A 23,424-nucleotide genomic window follows, 5' to 3' on the forward strand; every position below is an offset into this window, starting at 1 on the left:
GCAAAGCGTAAGATGGCGTCGGAGAGTGTTTTCAGCCGGTTGGTGCCGGTGCAGGTGAAGGGCCAGGGCTGCGAAGAGAGGTAAGGGGTTCGGGTGGCAGCGGCAGCAGCGGCAGCAGCGGCAGCAGCGTTGGGCGTCCGTGCTGCTCCCTCCCCTACTGTCCCCGCTCGGCCCGGGACTGGCTCGGGCTGCTGCCGCGGCGCGCTGGGATCGCGGCGCCATGGTGGTGAGTTCAAAGAATACAGAGTTTTTTTGGGGGGGAGGCGCTCTGGTTCCCCCCTCGCTCTGGAAAGGGGGAAGGGGATCGGGCGGGGTGGCTCCGGCCCGGCTGCGCGCTTCTCCCCAGACATGCACCTGTTACCATCGAAACCCCGGATTGGGCGCCCCATAACAAAGCCCTGCCCCTGCTTGCCCCCCCCCAACATGGTGGGTAGGTAGGAAGAGGGCATGGCCCCACACTGTTCCCCCCCAAAGAAATTTCCTCCCTGTCCTAACAGACGTAAAAGACGACTCAGAATTTTGGACGGGGGTTAAAAAAACCCAAAAACCAACCACGGGGGTTAAAAAAACCCCAAAACCAACCAGATGGGGGTCAGGTCTCTTAAGTTCCTGTTCCTCTTTCCGTTCCCAGTTTCTCCTTTTGGAAACCCCCCACCCCCGGTTTGGATTTTGTAAGGAGGGGGAGAAAAACCATGTGTGGAGGGGTCAGGTCCTTTGAGTTCCTGTTTCTCCTTTATGCGTTTTCTTTTTCCTGGTTTGGGATTAGCGCTTACTAAATCCCCCCAAACTCCAGAGATCTAGAGATCCAAAACGCCTTGCTGTCCCAGAAACTCAACGGGCACCTTGGCTCCAGACTCGAATTCCTCTACACTAAAGAGCTATGGAAAAACAGGAATGCTATCCCCCCCCCTTTTCTGGAATCATTGTGTGTTTGGGGGGGGTAAGCCTCCTCCATTGCAATAAGAAAGTGCTGCTCCTCTCAATTATCCTTCTGTGGATAGTCAGCTGTTCTGTGCTTCAGCTATTGGGGTACCAGAAGGCCTGGCCTGGAGGGCTGGATAACCAGCAGAGAGGTCAAAAGCCACGTCAGGAAGCAGGCAGTGAAGAGTCTGGTGGGAGAGGTCCGGTGGGATCAGGACCAGAAACACCCCCCCTCCCTGGTAGCCAGGAGTATAGCTCTAGGGTGATATTCACAAGTTACCTGGATTTACCTGGACAGGCACTTCCTGCCATGGTTTTAGTACAGAGCTGTCTGGCATCCATTGTGTCAGGTGGGCTAGAAGTACCAGGATGAGAAAACAGTCCTGTGCCCCTCCCCGTGGAAGAGGGAGAAAGCCTTCACCCCACCAGCTTTTGAGTTTTCTGTGCAAAACACTGTTCACAACAGGTCTCTCTTGCAGATGGTTTGTCCAGCCAAAATCAGCTTTCTGCCCAATCATCAGATGCTGAATGTATGGTTTTAAAGAGAAAGGGTTTTGCCTCGTGTGGTGGATGTCAGTGTTCCCTCTAAGCTAGCTCACAGTTTTTTAGCCTCTGGCTCACACATTTTTGTCTTCGCTCAGGAAGGATGGCTCCAGAGCAAACTAATTTATGCAGTAGCCAAATTGATTGCTCACAACTTTAATGCCAGTAGCTCAAAAAGTAGAATTTTGGCTCACAAGACAGCTTAGAGGGAGCATGGGTGGACGTGCTTTTGTCTCACTGTTGCCTCTGGTCAAATAGGTTTTGCATGTTTTTGAGACAGTGGGTTGGAAGCTATCAGCCTAGGTTTATCCAGGGACAGACAGCTCTTCTGTCGACGGAACACAACTTTCCTGCCTCCTACCCTCCTGCTGCAGCCTCTGGATCGCCCCCAAATGCTGCTTCGAAAAAAAAAGGAATGGCACGAAGGGCCATTTGCAGGTCTGCAGCAGGAAGGGCGGGAATTACACCTCTCCTGATTGTGGAGAAATTTTGTCTGGATCTAACCCACTACGAAAGCCTACCAGACCTGTCCACCAAAGACCAGAACAGGACGTGTGTATACATCGTGAGCAGATCTCTCCCCCCCCCCCCCCCTCTCTCTCTCAAACCTCCTTCCGTTCTTGGAGGGGGGGGGGAATCTAGCTCGTAATTGGAATAGCATTTAAAGTGCTTCAGGTCCTTGGCTGTCATTACAATTGTTCTTTCATTTGGCTTACGGCAGAGTTTTCTTCTGCTCCTCTCCCGGCTTCGCATGCTTGTAAGGTCATCCTTTTAAAAAAACGAATGAGATCTTTTTTCTTTAAATCTCATTGCGAAATGTGAGATTTACGGAAGGAAGGTCATGTTTCACATTCAGTCCTGAGACGACAGTGAAAACCCCGAAATGCAAAATGACATGAACTTATTTTCTACCAGCTTTTTCCTCTGGGGAACTCAGGATGGTGAAATTGCTCCCCCCCCCTTTTGCCTTCCCAACACTCTTGTAAGGTGGGCTCAACAGAGCAAGAAAGTGGGTGTGTGGCTCTCCCGAGGTCCGCCAGGGAGCTTTTTATTCAGGTCCATTTGTCAAGCAGGGTTGGCCCCAGTCAGTACAAGGAAGTCCAGAGTCGCTACACAGAGGCAGGCGATGGCAACCCACCTCTGATCGTCTCTGGCCTTGAAAACTCTGTGGGGTCACCACCAATGTTCCCTCTAAGCTGTGGAGTCTTGTGAGTGAAAATCCTACTTTGTGAGCTACGGGCATTAAAGTTGTGAGCGAGCCATTTGGTTGCTGCATAAATTAGTCTTCTTTGAGGCCATCCTTCCTGAGCTAGAGTAAAAATCTGTGAGCTGGAGGCTAAAAAACTGTGAGCCAGCTCACACCAACTCAGCTTAGAGGGAACACTGGTCACCACCATAAGTTGGTTGTGACTGGATGGCGCTTTCCATCACACCACCACCTAAGGGTTTTGTTGTAGTATTTTGTTTCCAACAAACTGAAATGAGTGGCTAAAAGACCGCTGAACACAGTTGCCCTGACCTGGGTGGCCCAGGCTAGTCCAGTCCCATCAGGGCTCCGACGTTAAGCAGGGTTGGCCAGTATTTGGATGGGAGACCACCAAGGAAGTCCAGGGTTGCTACTAGCTCACAAGCAGGCAACGGAAAACCACCTCCGAACGTCTCTTGCCTTGAAATCCCTGCGGGGTCACCGTAAGACAGTTACTTTCCTCCACTACCACATCTGGCAAAGAAGCTCTCTCCCTTCCTGGAATGAAATGGCCTAGCCATGCCAATCAACATTATGGCAACCTCGAGGCTGGATGATCAGGGCTATTTTTGGGCAGGAACGCTGAGGCTGGATGATCAATTCAGGGCTATTTTTGGGCAGGAACGCACAGGAACGGAGTTCCGGCTGGCTCCCAAGTTGGCCACGCCCAGCAGGAACTCATTAGCATAATAGGCCACACCCAACAGCAGAAACGCATTAGGATTGGCTACATTAGGGGTGTGTGGCCTAACATGCAAAGGAGTTCCTGCTCCAAAAAAAGCCCTGGGTTTTGACAACAAACAAGGTAAACAGAATAAGAAGCAAAAAATGGGTGTGGCTGTATTGGGCTAATGAGCTTGCTGTCAGGGGTGTGGCCTAATATGCTAATGGGTTTCTGATGTTGGGTGTGGCTTATTATGCTAATGAGTTCCTGCTGGGCTTTTTCTACAAAAAGAGCCCTGAATCATAACGCACTTAACGTGGGGCTGCCCTGAGAGACAGTGCGGACGCTACAAATTGTTCAAAACGTGAATTGCAACTGTTAGTAGGGGCAAAGCATTATGTGCACGTGATCCCCTTCCCCAGTTCTTTGGTATGTAGGTTAACGATTTTTGTATCCAGCTCAAGGTGCTGGCTTTAAGCTCTGAAAGCACTTCAGGGCCTTCGTATCTTAGGGACCACCTTTCCCCATAGATGCAGCAACTTTAGTTGTCTGCCAAGGTTTTATTAATGGTACCTACTTGTGTAGGGGTGAGATCTGCTTTAGCCCAGGCTGGGATATTTTTCTGTGACTGCTCTGGCACATGGGAAGAGTTTGGCGGAGCAAGTGAGACGGATTTTTTCCTTAACAGTTCAGGAAGTTCTTCAGAGCAGAATGACATAAAAGAGCCTTGGACAATGTCTAATTGTTCAATCCCTGGGTGGTCCAGTGGTTCGCTAGCCGTGATGACGAATTCTTGGGATCCTGGATCCCTCCCTATTTGTGTGGTATTTTAATTTCTGATACGCAAGACCAGTGTTCCCTCTAAGATGAGTTAGTGTGAGCTAGCTCACAGTTTTTTACCCTCCAGCTTGCACATTTTTGTCCTAGCTCAGGAAGGATGGCTCCAGAGCAAACTAATTTACGCAGCAGCTGAATCACTCGCTCACAACTTTAATGCCAGTGGCTCACAAAGTAGAATTTCTGCTCACAGGACTCCACAGCTTAGAGGGAGCGCTGGGCAAGACACTGAGTCTGGTTTTAGGAGAGAAGCGGGGTATGGATACACATGAAGGCACCTCATACTGAACCCGACTATTGGTCTGTTGAGGCCTGTGTTGTCTACTCAGACTGGCAGCAGCTCTCCAGGGTCTCAGGCAGAGGTCTTTCACGTCACCTCTTCCACAATCCTTTTAACTGGAGATGCCAGGGACTGAACCTGGGACCTTCTGCATGCCACACTGCACCACTGACCTTCCCTAGATAAATGATTGAGTGGGGATTTAAACCTGGGTGTCCCCCATCCTAGTCTGACACTCTGATAAATACATATATTGTTTGGTTGTAGTGGTTAAGTGCATGGACTCTAATCTGGGAGAACCGGGTTTGATTCCCCACTTCTCCACTTGCAGCTGCTGGATGACCTTGGGCAAGCCATAGTTCTGTCAGAGCCGTTCCCTCAAGGACAGTTCTCTCAGAGCTCAGAGAGCCAGTTTGGTGTAGTGGTTAAGTGCGCCGACTCTAATCTGGGAGAACCGGGTTTGATTCCCCACTCCTCCACTTGCACCTGCTGATGTGACCTTGGGTCAGTCACAAGCTCTGGCACAGCTGTCCTTGAAAAAGAGCAGTTTGTGTCAGAGTTCTCTCAGCCCCACCTACATCTATTGTGGGGAGGGGAAGGGAAAGGAGTTTGTAAGCCGCTCTGAGACTCCAAGTGAAGAGCGGGGTATAAATCCAATCTCTTCTTCTCTTCTTCTCTCAGCCCCACCTACCTCACAGGGTGACTGTTCTGGGGAGGGGAAGGGAAAGGAGTTTGTAAGTCGCTCTGAGACTCTGAGTGAAGGACGGGGTATAAATCCAATCTCCTCCTCCTCTTCTTCTTCTCCTTCTTCTTCTCGCAGAATTTTTTCCTCTCTCGTCCAACCTTTGGGTACCCAACTCTTAACTACTCTACCATGCTGGTTCTCACACACTATTTTTGTTAGATGGGGGTAGACAAAGGCAGAAGAGAGAAAGGCCGGGAATGAATGGGAGTAGGCCATATGTAGCATCCATGATGAATATGGTTCTCCGCCCTGGCTCCAACCTGGTGCAACTCTCTGTCGGATAACATCCCTGCCCTGCGGGACCTAATTCAGTTCCACAGGGCCTGTAAGAGCAGAGATGTTCCGCCAGGCGTTTGGTTGAGGACAGCGACGGCTCCATCTTTCTGGCACTCCCTGCCTCCCCGTAAGGCAGTGACACTACTGGAATTTTCTTAGCATCATCGATTTGGTTTGATCATTGTGCTTTACTGTTTTTATTTGCATTATATGAATTTATTGCATGTTGTACACCACCCTGAGCCCAGTTCTTCAGGGGAGGGCAGTTTGAAATCTAATCAATAAATAATAATAAACTCAGTTTTTGTAAGAGCTTGATTCAAGTCCAGTAGCAGCTTGGAGACCAACAAGATTTTCAAAGTAAACGTGTTTGAGAGTCAAAGGTATCTTCATCAGATACATGTAGGAATGGAGATCCCTGGGGCATTATATATCAGAAAGTGGGAGGGGTGTTGGAAAGAGAAGAAGAAGAAGAAGAAATTGGATTCATACCCCGCCCTTCCCTACCGGAAGGAGTCTCAGAGCAGTTTACAATCTCCTTTCCCTTCCCCTCCCCACAACAGACACCCTGTGAAGTAGGTGGGGCTGAGAGAGCTCTTTCAAGAACTGCTTGTGAGAGAACAGCTCTGAAAGAACTTGTGACTGACCCAAGGTCACACCAGCAGCTGCATGTGGAGGAGCGGGGAATCAAACCCGGTTCTCCCAGATTACAGTCCGCGCTGCTATCCACTACACCAAAGAAAGGAGCCTGGATGAAGAGGTACAATGCAAAATGTAATCAGCTTGATTAGAGCAGGGGAGAAACGCTTAGGGCCAGAGAATTAGCATCTGTAGCAAGAGAAGAATCCTTATCTCCTTAATCCTTAAGAAAGCTGATACGCTGGAACTCTAAGGTGCGACTGGACTCAAATCGAAAGGTTTTTTTTAAAGATATTCATCTGTAGTGGTTGTATTTTGCATTTTTTCCCCCAAATCAAGGGGGACTGATAGAGAGGAAGCCCTGATTTGGAGAACCCAGGCTTAGCTGGATCTCATTCAAAATTAAGCAGGGTTGGCCCTGGCTAGTATTTGGATGGGATACCTCCAAGGAATACCAGGGTCATGATGTGAAGGCAGGAAATGGCAAATCACCTCTCAGTGTCTCTTGCTTTGGAAGCCCTACGGGGTCGCCATGAGTCAGCTGTGACTTGACGGCGCTTTCCAGCAGGAGGTGGAGAGGGAACAGGACTCCCATGACCCAGATGATATGTGCAGAGGTGTCGAACTCATTTCTTATGAGAGCCAGATCTTACATAAATGTCACTTTGTCTGGCCAGGCCATGTGTGCCGTAAAATTTAATGCTATGTACCGGAGATATAAATTTTATAAAGGACACAGGAGAACCCAATTAATGATATTATATTTTACTCAAAATACAAATAAAAGCAATTGATTCCTAGCAGTGAAAGCAATTGAGAAGAGAAGAGATTGGATTTATACCCCGCCCTTCACTACCCGAAGGAGTCTCAGAGCGGCTTACAAACTCCTTTCCCTTTGCCCTACATACCAGTTACTTGCAGGCCGGGTAAGAGCCCTGGACGGGCTGGTTCTGGCCCCCGAGACTTATGTTTGACACCCCTGTCATATGGCTTACCATGCTCTGTACTGGCTTCTACTACAATGAAAATATTAGTTCTCTCCATTACACGCCAAACAGTTCAATCCTTTGCAGAGTTACTTCAGCCTGTTGGCATAACTCTACGTTAGAAAGCTTTGAAAGGATTTCCATTCGTACCTTTCTGATAGCTGATGTCTTTGGTTACGCATTACCACCTTATCAACTTACTGAGGGTGTGGGGAAACCATAATCATTTCCTCGTTCATGGTTGTTTTCCTTCTGAATTTTGAAAGAAAGGTGCTTATGTCCTTGCACATCTTTTCTGGAAATCAGTGAGTCAATAGCCGCAAGGAATGTCAATTTTCCAGGCAGCGGGAAAGTAGCTCAAACATTCCATGGTGTGCTTTATGTTACCACTTTGATGGTGAGACGTACCTTGCCCCTCTTTCAGACTCATTGTCTTTTTGTTCCTTATTTTATCACTACCATTGTGCTCTGAGCAAAATTTCAGTTTTCTGTGGTGGGTGTGCAAATATAAATGAATATATATGCTGTCAAGTTGCACCACTTTTGGTGACCCCAGCAAGGAGATTTCAAGGCAAGTGAGAAGCTGAGGGTGGTTTGCCGTTGCCTTGGATGGGAGCCCACCAAGGAAGGCTCTGAACTTCCTTGGTGGGCCCCCATCCAAGTACTGATCCTGTTTAGCTTCTGAGATCTAATGAGATTGGGTTGGATAGTGGATTTATGGCAACCCCAGCAAGGGGCTTTCAAGGCAAGTGAGAAGCAGAGGTGGTTTGCCGTTGCCTTCCTCTGCAGAGTCTTCCTTGGAGGTCTGCCATCCAAGTACCAACCCTGCTTAGCTTCTGAGATCTGATAAGATCGGCCTGTACTGTAACATTCCACGTCCTGTTCAACTGATTTGTCTGTGCAAAGTGCCGTCAAGTTGCAGCTGACTCATGGTGATCCCAGCAAGGGGCTTCCAAGGCAAGGCACAGGGTGATTTGCCATTGCCTTCCTCTGCAGAGCTTTCCTTGGTGGTCTCCGATCCAAGTGCTGACCCTGCTTAGCTTCTGAGATGTGATGAGATCAGGCTCGACCATGGACGTATGGTAGTGCCAGCAAGGGGCTTCCGAGGCAATTGAGAAGCAGAGGTGGTTTGCCACGCCCACTGCTGCCCTCTGCAGAGTCTTCCTTGGTGGTCCCCTACCCAAGTACTAACCATCCTTAGCTTCTGAGATCTGATGAGATTGGGCTGGACTATGCCGTTCCACAAACCGGTGCACAGGTACCTGAGCAGTTTCAATAACCCCACAAGTGGACCATTCAGCACCTAAAATAACAGAAGTGTTCTGCGGCATCTTGCCAACAATTTTATCACCAGATGAGTTTTCATAGTCAGACCTACTTCATCAGATATGACGCCTTGATTTGTGTCACAAGGAACAATCGTCCAACGTTTGGGTAATATTGATAATCCCGGATGCATTTTTGTGAATGCCTGAAAATATCCCTCTACCTTTTGGACGTATGGAAGGTTGACAGACCCATTTAGTGATTCCATGTTCCCTGTCGTATATGAGAATTTTTGGACAGTCACAGCATTTGTCTGCCAACATGTGTCTGTCATCAGCCTCCACATTTCACTGTAGCACGTAAAATAAGCAGCTTTGCGCTGGGTCAGACCTGCTGCCCATCTCGCCTAACACAAATCTGTTCTGGTTGAGTGCAGTTCAGTCCCAGCTTTGTAATATGGGATCCTTTTTACCTGGAAAAGCTGGGTGAGCACTGAACTTGTGTGCTCAGGGTTGAGCCCTAGTTTTTTTTTTCCCCTGCATGTGATCAAAGGCTGCCTTTAAGTCAGAGATACTGCAAAGGTTTAGAAAACTGCAGATGGAGCAAATTTCGATATTAAGTGTGGTGCTCAGTCAGAGGCACTTTGATGAAATGCACTGTGGGGGTGGGGGGAGATCAGGCGTTGTCGTTCATTTCTGGAGGCAGAGGTAGCTTTTCGCCATTGTTTGCTGTTAATTTGGGGCTAGAAGAAAATAGCAGGTGGAGGTAAAGAAGGGGCATCATCTGTTCATATGAGCTTGGGACTTAGCGGGAGGAACCTTTTTGTAATAGCTCTTGTTCCACAGAGAGCGATGGCTTTTCTTCCTGGTTCCCTGGCAAGGTTGAAATCTGATCGCGAATACAAGACTTGCTTCGATCCATGTCTGGAGCAGCTCTGAGAGGTGCTCTGGAGTCTTGCGATCAGAGATAGAACTGTGTTCTTCTTCTTTTTTTAAAGAGATGATCTTGTAAACAAATCCGTAAATTGTTATTGGAATCATTATTCTAAATATAGAAATATATTTGCATATGTGCCTCAAGTTGGAGCGTTTTGGACAGTGTGTGTACCAGATTTCCGCTTTCCGGCTAGTGCTGAAGTTCCATAACCACTTTGTTTCCATGCTTTGTTCCGGCTGCGAAATGCAGTACTCTGGTCTTGCCTTTTCCGACTGCTTTGTTTCAGTAGCACATGGCACACTGGGAGCGTCGCAGGTCTGTACAGGCAGGAGGATGGAGACTTCAGAATGAGGAAGCTGCCTAAATGCAAAAGCATAGCTCTCTGAACCATAGAATTCTTATCCGGGATCATCAAGATCTGAAGACCATAGCAGAGGCAATTAGCAAGTGTTTGGGTTTTACATAAGCCTGCAAGCTTTAGAAACTCCCCTCCTGTTTAAACAAAATTCTAAAGAATTTTTACACATTATAAGATGGATCCAGACTAAATTGTCCATCAATGGCACAGAACTTTCCTCTCCCACAGCCCACTTAGATGCTGCCCCTGGGAGTTAGGGCACCTTGAGGAATGACATGTGAGCGGTAGGCACCAGAAAGGGGGAATTTGAATGCAACCCTATATCAGAAGCAAAGTTCATTTTCTAGATCTCCTCCATGTGAGCAGACCAAGCCAGGGGTTCTCAAACACCTGGAAAGCAGCTACATTATTCCCTTGGCCAAAAAGAAAGTGATGAGACTTTTGGCAGCATTCAGACAGAAGATCTAAATTTCTCCTCTCCTGGAAACCTCAAGGGGAAATCTATAGCTCCTTCTACTGTTTAACGTGTATCGAGAGCTCCAGAGGGTGCTAACCGCTGAACAGAACGCCCAAGTAATTCAGGAGGCCGGAAGGTTGATTAGATCCTGCCAAAATTAACAGTGCCTTCGTTTTGACCCTGATTCAGAGATAGCCACACTCAAGGTGCCGTTGTACTTGACCGCGGATTACAGACAGGTATCTATGTACCCAGAAGGGAAGGTGGCATGGTACAGCCCAATCTTGTCAGCTCTCGGAAGCGAATCCGGGTCAGTACACGGAAGGGAGACCGAAAGGAGGACTCTGCAGAGGAAGGCAATGGCAAACCACCTCTGCTTCTCGCTTGCCTTGAAAGCCGCTTGCCCGGGTCACTGTAAGAGGTCTGCAACTTGATGGCACTTTACACACCCACACACATACAGTTGTGTACCCAGCACAGTGGTTCTGGGTAGGAATCTCTGGGAGCGGTCCTGATCAGGTGTCCTTGGCAGAAAGTCTCATGTTAGTCAATGCGGCTTATTCCCAGGCAAGTGGCCATAGCGTAGGACTGTAGCCTGTCTCTCCACAGCACTAAACAAGATGACAATATAGACATAGTCTGGCCAACGCACTTTATAATAATTCCCCCGGCACGTTCGCTTGGATGCCCAGCAGAAAGGTTCAAGACCGGTGGTTTTCAGACTTGAAATGAATAGTTAGAAAATGTCTGTGCTGCCTCTCTAGGGAACCCGCCCCAGGTGGCTGATAAAATGTAATACAAACATGAAACGTTAAAAGTTGTTCCTCAGCGCCGAGCATTAAAAACCCAGCCAGAGCACGGAAACATAAAACGCATTATAAAAACAGCGTTGAACAATCAACCCCGTTATTAAAAGAAACATTTTGGCATAACATCTACAAGAAAGAAAAGCAGTAGTTGCCAGGCAACCCTCAAAGGGAAGGCCATTTCCACACGTGAGGCGCCACCACTGAAAAATCCATCTGTGGTTGCCACCACCAGTGGCAGTGAGGGCACAGAGCGCAGGGCTTGCAAGGCAGAGCTGGATTGGCAGGCTGGACAATAGGTTGCCAGCTCTGGGTTGGGAAATTCCTGGAGATTTTGGTGGTAGAGCTTAGGGAGGGCAGGGTTTGGGCTGGGAGGGGGGAGACCTCAGCAGGGTAGAATGCCATGGAGTCTCTTTTTCAAAGTAGCCATTTTCTCCAGGGGAACTGATCTTGGTAGCCTGGAGATTATTTGTAATTCCGGGAGATCTCCAGGCTCCAACTGCAGATTGGCAACCATAGTCTCGTTGCTTGATTGGAAGGGACTTTGCACCAAAGACAGTGATAAAGTCTCTTATTACAGAAGAACTTAGAGTCAGGAGCTACCTGGAGATAGACCAGTATCAAACAAACCTGAACTTCTGGTATTTAAATGACAACTACCACAAGCTATTGTTCTCTGTGGACACAGAGAGAAGCTTCTCTGGGACCAATTTTCCACAAGCGCTGCTCCACGCTTGCTCTTCCCTTCGCGTGATTTTCCCCACGTCTACTCAATCCTGTTTTTTAAGGATACCATCGGGGCAAAAGGGAAGAGCGAGCGTGGAGCAGCGCTTGTGGGGAATCGGTCTCTGTGTCTAGGATAGAATCCTTTGGGCTGGATGATAGGTGAAAAACCGTTCACTTTTCCACCAGATATGATTGCATTAGGATTGGACCTTCTTGGTGCCGCTCATCCAGTTAAGGTTCCCAAGGCTGAGCTGTTGGATCCCAGAAACTAATCAGATATTCTGGCCGGTGCTGTAAGATAGTCTGAAAGCTAGCAGGACTGAAGGTAGCAGTGGCTAAAGGCGTAAAGAGATGGGAGGGAAAATCCAAGGCTTTGCAGTTTTTCCCAACAGAAGAACTGGAAATTTTAGGGAGCAATGAAAAAAAATTATGTGTTTATTTTTAATTCGTTTAAACCTCACCTCCACCCCCCCCCTCCACAGTGGGGGCCCAAAGCAGCTTGCCTTGAACACATGAAACTGCCTTATACTGAATCAGACCCTGGGTCCATCAAGACCAGTCTTGTCTACTCAGACTGGCAGTGGCTCTTCAGGGTCTCTGGTGGAGGTCTTGCATTCCATCTGCCGCCAGATCCTTTAACTGGAGACGCCAGGGATTGAACCTGGGACCTTCTGCATGCCAGGCAGGTGCACTACCACTAGCTCCTGTCCTCCTCTCCTCCATTTTAGGCTGGTGAGATGAGTTAGGGTGAGTGTGTGACTGGTCCAAGGTCCCCTAGGGTGTACTTCTGTGGCAAAGAGTGGATTCAAGCCACATCCTAATCCAGTACTCTAACTGCTACACCATGCTGGCTCTACTAGGAAATATTTTCAGTTTTGGAATGAGTGGAATACATTTAAAGACAAAGTCGCAACTCATTCAGAATGTGTAGTACTATGATTTTTATGTAAGACAATCTCTACAGCCTCAGGTAATGATTCATACGTAAGGGCTCACTCTCACTCTCTGCGGTGGGGGTAAATGCACGACTCTGCCTGTAGAAAACTAAGGCATTTATACTTTTACATTTCCTAAATATGCCAGATACAATTTTATATGCTGATTTAAGTTATAGATAATGAATTTCATGTTGTTGAACAGCAAGACGAGTAAGCCTAGTAAAAAAGCAAGTATAGCATTGTTTTCAACTTTCCACAGATTTTCAGCCTCCCCCCACCCGGGTGGGGGAGCCCCTATGGGTTCAACCTTTCTGGAAAATTCAAATGTTTAGGCTCTATGAATTCCGACCCTTTGAAAGAGGGGAATGCCAATTCCGTCTCCTTCCCTTAGGGTAAAGAATCCCAGTTCCCATTCTCAGAAAAAGGAGAAGACTCTTGTTTTCATGTTTGCCTTCTTGATTGGGTGGAAAGGTGGAATTCAGATGTTTCAAGTAAAATTTTAAAATGTAAGCCACATAGACGTTCCAAAGTACTGGCAGCCCTCACTCTCCCAGAGTACGTTTGCAGATCCCAAGATCTCTGGTCTCCAGTTTGAACATAAGAAAAGCTCTGCTGGATCATACAGGTGGTCCCACTAGTCTAGCATCCTGTCTCATACAGTGGCCAGCCAGTTCCTCTGGAAGTCCAGCAATGGGGCATAGAAGCCGAGGCCATTCCCTGATGTTGCCTCCTAGCACTGGGGTTCAGAGGTAGACTGCCTCTGAACATGGAGGTTCCCTTTTTTTTAACCCCCCGAAGGGATATTTTTTATTTTGCAAAGACTACAAACTACAAAGAAATATTAGGGAAAGGACTACAACTAAAGATAAAGGAAAGCAAACCACACTAAACTAAAACCCCAAGAGGAGGAGATATTTTCACTGTTAGTAAAAATGTTAGTACAATTAGTTTTAGTATCACAATATACTTGTAGAGTTCTTGCTTATAACAATTCGCTATTTATATGTTATTTTATTAGTTGTTATGAGAGAAGTCTCTGATCATCTTCTTATTCTCCGCTTCAAAAGGCCATTTTCCAAATCCTTCTGCCTTTACTTAAGGTTGACTCCATTTCGTTTATAAATTCTTCCACTGTTAAGCCTATTATTGGAGGTATAATCTCACTGAGCACCTTCTTCAAATCTTCTCGATCTGTTTCAGGAACCCCCTGAAACCTGAGAATCGTGTTAGCTTTTTCCATCTGCAGTTGCAAAACTCGATTCTCTTGGCAATTCTGCTTCGTTTCGACATCTAACCCTTTCTTCAACTTCTTGCTTGTGGTGTCTATCTCTTTAATTTTCTCGTTTGCCTGTTCCACTTTTTTCTCCGTTTTGTTCAGCTGAAGCTGCTGTGCTGCAAAGTTTTTATTCATTACGGTCAATTGCTGGTTAATACCATCGAGTTGTTCCATCACCGGCTTAAGCATATCCGCCAGGAGTTTGTAGACATCTGCTCCCTCTTCCGGTTTCGGACTCTGACTGCCTGGCTTCGTTTGAAACTTTCTTTGCTGGGCCACCATCTTTCGGTTTTGTTTACAATTTCTACAGCTTCTACGCAACTCGGGAAAATCACCAAACAACTTCGCAATTTAGATAAGTCTCTCAAAACACTTTCGATTTGTTTCCTCCCCTCTTCCACTTCGTTGTCCGTTGTCCGCTCGCCCTCTTTGCCGTCACTTTTTCAGCTGCGGGGGTGTGTGTCGCTTTTTAAACTAGTCCGTTTTTCTAGAACTCACGTTCACTGTTGGTCAATTTCTGACCGCGCTCCGTTATATGCCATTCCACTCGATCTGCGGCGCTTGTCCCGGTCAGTCCAGTTTGTGCCCGAAGGCCACTCAGCAACTGGACCGTTGGGGCGCCTCAATTCTCCGCCATTACGCCGTCGAAGAGGCTACCCCTCAAAAGCCCCCTGGCCTAGAGCCTATCACAAAGGCTCTGCGGGGGTGTCACTTGAGGTGGCACCCCTCCAGGCTGCTGATGTGCGATTCGCCCTCCCCCATTGTGGGGAGAGCGTCCGCCATCGCTGTTCCGTCGACCGGAAGTCCAACATGGAGGTTCCCTTGAGTCCCCATGACTAGTAGCCACTGATAGACCAATCTTCCATGAATCTGTCTAATCCCCTTTTAAAGCCGTCCATGTCTGTGGCCATCACTACATCCTCTGGCAGTAAATTCCACATTTTAATCACTCTCTGTGTAAAGAGGTATTTCCTTTTGTCCTCCATGGCAAGCATCTTTTTCATGATGGGCTGTTCTACCATGTGACACCGCCCCCACCTCCACCACAGATGAAAGTGCTGAAATCAAGACACCATAGCGAGAAGTTCTAGAAAGGTGTTTAATGTCTACTGCATGGTGCAATCCTATGCAAATATACTCTCGTCTAAGCCTGTTGAAATCAGTGGGCTTAGATGAGAGTAACTATGTACAGGCCTGCTGTGTTAATCCATCACACTCAATTTTCCCCAACCCAAAAGGCAGCAGCCAGGGAGGCACAGCAGGTAGGATCAGGGCAGAAGGACATCATGTCATACTTCTTCTTTTACTCGGCATTGTGGGGAACTGGGGAAGAGGAGGTGGTGAAGTGGTGTTTCTGTTTTTGGCATCAGCCCTCTTGTGGCCCAGTAGAAGAAACCCACCATTTACTTTTTTTTTTATTTAACCTGTGACCAGAGTTGGTAGAATAAAGGTCATCTATGAAGCCATTGCAGAACCCAGAGTTCCAAGTTGGGAATAAAACCAGGGTGCATCTAAATACACATCATGAATACACATGAAGCTGGATCAGAACATTGGCACTTTGTCAGATGGCCTTAAGTTGTTTTACGATGACTTCCTACGGCCCCCAATTGGGGTACCACTAACCAAGAAATAGTCCGAGTCAGTCTGTTGCTTTCGTTGTTGCGTGGTTCTTATATCGCTAAGTTTCCAAGGGCACGCCCGACTACGATAGTATTGCCACCGTTGGTAGTGGTGGCGGCAGCGGTGACAGTGGCGGCCCCTATGTAAAAGCCCGGTGGAAGAGCTCCGTCTTGCAGGCCCTGCGGAACTGCATAAGGTCCCGCAGGGCCCTGATCTCCTCCGGGAGCTCATTCCACCAGGTGGGGGCCGCCACTGAAAAGGATCTGGCCCTTGTTGCAGCGAATTTTACCTCTCGGGGGCCCGGAACCACTAACTGGTTCTGGGTCCCTGACCGAAGTGCTCTCGGGGGTATGTATGGGGAAAGGCGGTCCCTCAGGTAGGTCGGACCCAGGCCATATAGGGCTTTAAAGGTGAGTACCAGCACTTTGAAGCGGACTCGGTATGCTATAGGCAGCCAGTGCAGCGCCTTCAACCCAGGCTTGATGTGCTCCCACCTGGGGAGGCCCATCAGCAGCCTAGCCGCCGCATTCTGCACTAGCTGCAGCTTCCGGATCAGCGACAAAGGCAGCCCCATGTAGAGAGCGTTACAGTAGTCTAGCCTTGAGGTAACCGTCGCGTGGATCACTGTAGCCAGGTCTTCGCGGTCGAGGAAGGGGGCCAACTGCCGAGCCTGCCGCAGATGGTAAAATGCAGACCTGGCAGTGGCTGCTACCTGGGCCTCCATCGTTAAAGAGGAGTCCAGGAGCACTCCCAAACTTCTAACCTCCGACACGGGCACCAAAGGTACCCCGTCGAGGGTCGGGAGAGGGAGCCCCAACCCCAAACCGTTTCGACTCAGGCCCAGGACCTCCGTCTTCGCTGGGTTTAGTTTCAACCGACTCAGCCTGACAGTGGCTTTCCGGGATCTCAATGTGAGGTCTTTCACATCACCTACAACTTGATCCTTACCTGGAGATGCCAGGGATTGAACCTGGGACCTTCTGTATGACAACAGATGTTCTGCCACTGATCCACGGCTCCTTCCTACTGAATCACAGTCCCTCATTTTAGCTGTGGGACTGTTGAGGGAGCATAGGGTCAAGCATAGGGTTATCCGGGGAGCTTTTGGGGGGCACGGCATGGGGAGAGGGAGCATTGCGCAATGTGGCGATGTCATTTCTGGTGGAAGACCCGGAAGTGATGCTAAGCAATGCTCTAGGATTTTCCTTAATTTCTATGGTAAAGACCATAGAGACTGGGGGAATTCCTAGAGAGTTGCTAGATGCGGTGACACCCCCCCCCCCGGGTTCACTTACCAAGCCTAGTCAAGCATAGATTCTTCTCACCAAATTGAATGCAGGGGAAACCCACATTTCTCATGTTTTAGCAGAAGCGATAGGCTGCAGTGCTGATTGGCTTTGGCTAGGATCACTAATAGGCTTTATTCCCTCTGAAGTAGTTTTTCAGTTTTAAAAAACTGATTCTGCTTCTTAAAAACCGAAAAGAACGTGTGATGCACTGTGATACACCCTATATGAGGATGTAATATGAAACTGTAATAAAAATTATTTTTGCAAAAAAAAAAAAAACCCACCACGAAAGGAGAGGGAAGATAAATGTACATGTAACTGAATGAATTCTCATATGTTTAAATTTTTTAAAAGGTAGAGAACCCACCTGAAGTGTGCAGCAGGAAGGCAATCAGTCGTAACGAACGAGTATTCACTTTGCTGGCTTCTGTCCCTGTTGAACAGGTTGCAAAGGGAAAGTAAAGACGGACTTGTAATGCAAGCGAGGAAACAAAACAGGCCCTGATTCATCTGCATGTCTGTGCCTATCCCCAGTTAGCAAGACAGAAATGCAGGATTGGCCCAGAATATCTAAAATCCACCCTGTCTAACAGCAAGCCAATTGCTTCCCCAAAGGTCAGCATTTGATCGAGCCGTTATATCTAGACCCATCATCGCACTGGCTGGTCGTGGTTCCAGCTCCCTCTGGGGTATTTTAAAGGAGCAAAACCAACTGACCAATAAAGCCACAGAACCCTTTGAATTAGAGCCAATCAAACATCATTCAGACTTTAAGGTTCTCCAGAACTCTTCATCACACTGGATGTTAAAAAAAAAGCAGGTGAGGAGGTGAGAGAAGGAGACGTTTCCAGGCCTTGATCTTAAGGCTTTCTTGTCAACATCTTGTATTAGAACGCTGGCTGATTTTAGTAGATAAAGTGGGGCTGGGTGGATCTGGTATCAGGTTGCACCTGGGAAGAAGGAACGAGAGAACAGGAGCCTCCAACTGAAAAACCAGTTGTCAAAACCCTGTAAGCTGATGCTTTATTTTGAGTCATGCGCCAATCCTCTTAGATCATGTTTGGGCTTTTCTGGCAATTCAAGCTTGGGCTGTCTGGCACAAGAAGTTTTTTCTTCTTCTTCTGAGGCCTTGAAGCAGTATCTAGAAATATGGGCAGGATTCAACTGGCTTGTCAGCTGGTGGGAAAGGGAGGAGGGGGTCTCCTTGACCACCCAAAAGGCTGTGCTGGGAATCATGGGTATGCTTGCCAAACTCCAGGTAGGGTCTGTAGATCCCCTGGAATTATAACTGATCTCCAGACTGCAGAAATCAGTTCCCCTGGAGATAAAGGGCTGCTTTGGAGGGTGGCAGGCCTGTAGTGAGGATTTTGTAGCTTGTGGGGCAAAAATTTTTTCTGGTGGGGCTGAAGTTCTCAGTGCAGAAAGAAAAGCCAGAATTCTGAGGATTATGACTCGGCTACTGCGGAATCAAGCCTTTAAAAATCAAAGCATAGAAGCTTCTGCAAATCTTCTCTCTTTGAGTCTTCTCAAACTGTCTGTTCTACATAGGTGTTCTTATGCTAGCTGTCACCCTTAGCCTATTAACCATTTAGCCAAAAGAAAGCTGTTAACAAGCTAGATCTCTAAATTGCAAGCTGACAACCACTTTAGATGACAGTTCTCAACTGCTGCAAGTTAATCACTTCTGCCTGCCTAAGCGACAATTCTGATAACAAGCTGGCAGGTGGGCGTGATGACTTCTACGGTCAAGAAAGCTAACATTGAGGCAGAAAAACTCTCTTAAAGGAGACCAGTTTCTTGACACATAGAAGGGACCCTAGAAGTCACCTACTCCAACCCCCTTGCTCAGTGCAGGAATTAGTCAACTGCAGCACCCCACTCTGCTTAAAGGAGCTCACACCTTTAAAAAAATGTTTTAAAGTGATTGAAAAAAAGCATTTACAGGAGAAGTTCTTGTGGGGCTGTGCCTGTAAGAAAGGGGTGAAGTCCCCAAAAGCCCCACGGTAGCTACGGGCCTGGAGGGTGGACTGTATGTCATTATACCACACTGAAATCCCTCTCTTCCCCAAATCCCGCCCTCCTCAAGCCACACCCCCAAATCTCCAGGAATTTCCCAACCTGGAGTTGGCAGCCCTAAATGGGACCTGCATAAGAAGGCAAGTGGGACGGGGGCCATAGAAAGAGGGAGAATGAGGTGAAGTTGAGTGAAGAAAGCTGGCTGGATCCAGCGTGTATATTTTGAGGTATTTGGTGTCATTCTGTAGGAGTTACCGTAGAGCCTAGTACAGTTAAATATTTTTGTCGATTTTTTCAGACAGTGGAAGATTGGTTATGTATGCATGTGCCATCAAGTCACAACTGACTTATGGCAACCCCCAGCAAGGGGCTTTCAAGGCAAGTGAGAAGCAGAGGTGGTTGGCCATTGCCTTCCTTTGCAGAGCCTTCCTGAGTGGTCTCCCAATCAAAGTACGGACCAATGCTCCCTCTAAGCTGTGGAGTCTGGTGAGCAAAAATTCTATTTTGTGAGCTACTGGCATTAAAGTTGTGAGTGAGCGATTTGGCTGCTGCATAAATTAGTTTGCTCTGGAGCCATCCTTCCTGAGCTAAGACAAAAATGTGTGAGCCGGAGGTTAAAAAGCTGTGAGCTAGCTCACACTAACTCAGCTTAGAGGGAACACTGGTACGGACCCTCCTTAGCGTCCAAGTTCCGACAAGGTTGGGCTCTAGACCGTGCCATTCCACATCCCAGCCAACTGTTGGGTGATCACAGATTTGGGAAGGGATTTACAAAGAGTGTAGAAAGGGTAGGATGGCATCTCAAAAGTCTCCCGAGAAACTGGAGAGTGGAGCTGGATAGCAGAGCAACCAAGGGAAGAAAAAGTCAGAGAGCTCTTTTGTGTATGTTTTTGGCGTGTGAAGATGTCCTTTCAAAGCTAGGGATCCAGCCAGAAGGTCATTGCTTGCATCTTTAGCAGTCTTGAGATACTGGCTGTGGAAGGCCCTGACCTGGATGTTCCAGGCTCGCCTAATCTCGTCAGATTGTAGAAGCGAAGTAGGGTCGGCCCTGTTTAGTACTGGGATGGGAGACCACCACGGAAGTCCAGGATTGCTATACAGGGGCAGGCAGTGGCAAACCACCTCTGTTCCTCTTTTTCCTTGCAAACCCAGTGAGGGTTGCCATAAGATGCCTATGACTTGATGGCACTTTACACACACACACGGGTATGTCAAACCACTATGACATATTGCTGGTAAAGAGACCAACAAAGAGACCAAAGGATGTAGGAGGGCAGCAGACTTGTCTTGAAGCAGAATGATTTGGTTTTGGCTTGAGGCACTGGCTCAAGAATTAGCTGCAAAGCCATGCTGCAGAGAGATTGCTAGCCAACAATACAGGCAACGGTCAAGGGGAGGGGAGAGAAATGTTGTCACATGTTTGGGACTTTGTCTTGAGTGGGGTTGTCTGTATATATTTATCCCACTCTTCCACCAAGGAGCTCTGGGCGGAACACACAGTGGTTCTTCCTGTTTTTGTCCCCACAACACACTTGTAGGTTAGGCTGAGACAGTGTGACTGGCCTGAGGTGACCTAGTGAGTTTTAATGGCTACAGCGGGGGGTGGATGGGTAGTGGATTTGAACCCAGTACTTCCAGACCCAGCCCTGTAACCACTGCACCATGCTAAGTCTCTGCATGATGGCATTCTTCATGCCTCGCTTGTTTTGACTGCACAGGCCCGGAGCACGGACAACATTGATACCTCTGGAGAGGGACAAGTGCGCTCTTTGGGAAATGCAACCAACAACGTCAAGGGCAAGCCAACCAAGAGGTAAAACCCGGGGAGAGGACAAAAGCCAAATATGGCCATCGTGCTCATTTAGGGTTGCCAACTTTTGAACTAGCCCTTGCAGCCGTGTCTTTAACTTGTGCTTGATAAGCAACGGTTAGCAGGTGATCCTGTTTTTCCTCCACGCTGGGGAAAACTTTAGTGAGCGATTTCAGAGGTAGAAGAGCAGACTGGGCCAATTTTTCTCTGGTCAGCAGGCAACCCTAATAGTACGGGTGGTGGGGGTGGGGATTATAACCATATTTGGGTGTTTGTAGTTCCGGGATGGGGTCTTCCCTGCTATTTCATGTGGCTGTGAGTTTGCGCAAGTCCATGCCCCCACCGTGTCTAGACACCCTTGCCCAGAAGTGCCAGTAAGCACCTGTTAGGCCCCAGGATGAGGGCTGATTCACTTGTGGCCGCCATGACGATTTTCAGACATGGTCTGGGAGTTCCCCCACTGGGAACTTAATTCTGAGGTGCATGTGGGCAGCAGGCCCTCACAGAGGTCAAGAGAGGCCCGGGCCACTTCCATTTCTGAGTGGCCTCCCAGTAAATTAAAAAATCAAGAAGTGCGAAAACAGTTATACAAAACTAGTAGTATTCTATTTTAAGTGTTTACATTCAATACAATAAGAAAAATAACAGTGTAACACTTGGTAATAAACGTTCCCATTTTTATTTAACATGTGATTTTCTAGCTTCTAGTTTTATTGCAGTGTCTTAGCTTATGTTAAGCATAGCAAGGCCTGCGCACTCCTCCTCCCTCTGCTGTTCCAGCTTCTGCTGCAGCCACCTCACTGTAGCCACTCTGGCAGAGACCTCTGTGGAAACCAGACCACCGGCTCCAGACTGGCCAGTTCTGCCGTCTGGGCAGGGACATGCAAAATGATGGCTGCCATTTTACCTCCTGGTGGCTGGCCGGCCCTGTTATTCCAGGAGGGGAGGGTCCCAGGCTTTGGTGGGAAAAATCCCGCCAAAACCGGGAGGTAGGGAAGGCTAGTTTTTCTGTGTCTGGTTATAGTTACAGACACAGAAATACTAGCCTTCCCAACCTCCCGGTTTTGGCGGGATTTTTCCCACCAATGCCTGGGACCCTTCCCTCCTGGAATAACAGGGCCGGCCAGCCACCAGGAGGTAAAATGGCAGCCATCCCAGGAGCTGTGGTGGCTCAAGTGGTTAAGACGCTGAACTGCAGGCTGTGGGAGGTCAGTAGTTCAGCAGTTCGAGACCCGGGTGCCGCATGATGGAGTGAGCTCCCATCTCTAGTTCCAGCTCCTGCCAACCTAGCAGTTCGAAAGCAAGAAATTGCAAGTAGATAAATAGGTACCACTTCGGTGGGAAGGTAACAGCGTTCCGTGCGCCTTGGTGTTTAGTCATGCCGGCCACATGACCACGGAAACGTCTTCGGACAGCGCTGGCTCTTCGGCTTTGAAACGGAGATGAGCACCGAAACCCTAGAGTCGGATTCGACTGGCTTTCGAGCAAGCGAACCTTTACCTTTACCTTTTTCACTATAACCAAATTAAGCATTAACATCAAAAGTGTACATTTGAGGCCCCCAAGAATGCGAGGCCCAGGCCAAATCGCCATGCTGGCCCCCCTCTCAGAGGCCCTGCATGATAGCCCATTTCTGACCAGGACTGTGACACCTGGGAGGAATAGAGTAGCCAACCTCCAGGCAAGGGGTGGAGACCTCCCAGAATCCCCGCTGATCTCCAGTCAACAGAGATAAGGAAGTGACTGCTTTGGAGGGTGGACTCTATGGCGTTATACCCTGCTGAGGTCCTGCCCCTTCTCACAGTCCACCCTCTCCAGGTTGCACCCCCAAATCTCCAGCAGTTTCCCAACCCAGAGTTGGGAACCCTAAGAAGGAAAAGGCTTACGCCTTCCCCTCTGTGTGGCTTTCCCAAACTGAAAGGCCTAGGCAGCTGCTACCTACCCCATTGAGGAAATGTATGTATACTGAGGGGCTATGTGTCTGTTTCCCCATGGGGGCAAACAGTGGCTCACAAACACCATATCAAGTCAGAAAAACAGCAGGCCGTGTGTGAGGGAAGGCTTTAGGTAAGAGTGAGGTGACTGTCAGTGAGAGGCTTCGACGGGAGTATGAGAGAGACCTAAGCAGGCTGAGAGAACTGAGTGCCCTTTTGTGGGTCTAGAACAAGTCCCAGGGTTAAAATGGAGGTGGGGGAGGGGAAAATAAATCCTGTTTAGGATGGTGCTGTTGGTTTTGTGAGGGTTTGGGGCCTTCTGTTCCATATTTTGCCTGAACATTTGGCTTCTGGGCAGGATTCTGCCTCAGAAGAACATCCCACCTCAGAATAACATCCACTTCTTGGACTGTACCCCTGTCTTTCTCCATAGGCTTTCCATCACGCGAGGTCACTTCCCCAAGCTGACTGAATGTGCCCATTTCCACTATGAAGCAGTGGACTTTGGACACATCCAGGTACGTCTCCTTCCCTCCCTGCCCAAGGAGTCGAGGAACAGATAGCTGGGACACCGGGGTTCCTGTGGCAGGCTAGGGGTGGGATCTTTATCTTCTGTGTCTCCCTACAGCTACAGTTTGCGCCCGAGCAGAACGAGAACCTCAGCAACTTGGAAGAGGGGGAACTGCTTTTTGCCATTCAAGTCACCTGCCAGGTGAGGAAGAAAAACCCAAAAATGTTAGTTGGCAGAACCAGGTTGAATTGACTGGCTTGGCTGCTTCAGAAGAGAATTGTTAACTGATTTAACAGCTGGTAACCGAGTGATTACTCTGCAAATCTCCAAAGCCTAAAGGT

General features: G+C 48.3%; 1 protein-coding gene across 1 annotated transcript in view; it reads left to right on the plus strand.

Moving 5' to 3' along the window:
* The first annotated feature begins 203 nt into the window (after positions 1-203).
* ARHGAP33 (Rho GTPase activating protein 33) overlaps positions 204-23,424 on the plus strand; it is a 60,686-nt gene continuing 37,465 nt past the window's right edge. The window contains exons 1-4 of the mRNA XM_015408578.1: positions 204-226; positions 20,547-20,641; positions 23,006-23,090; positions 23,201-23,284. Of these exons, the coding sequence (XP_015264064.1) occupies positions 221-226; positions 20,547-20,641; positions 23,006-23,090; positions 23,201-23,284 (270 nt within the window). The 5' untranslated portion in view covers positions 204-220. The remainder of the gene's footprint in view (positions 227-20,546; positions 20,642-23,005; positions 23,091-23,200; positions 23,285-23,424) is intronic.

The sequence above is a fragment of the Gekko japonicus genome, unplaced genomic scaffold, assembly GCF_001447785.1.
Source record: "Gekko japonicus isolate JY-2015 unplaced genomic scaffold, Gekko_japonicus_V1.1 scaffold1388, whole genome shotgun sequence".
Taxonomy (NCBI): domain Eukaryota; kingdom Metazoa; phylum Chordata; class Lepidosauria; order Squamata; family Gekkonidae; genus Gekko; species Gekko japonicus.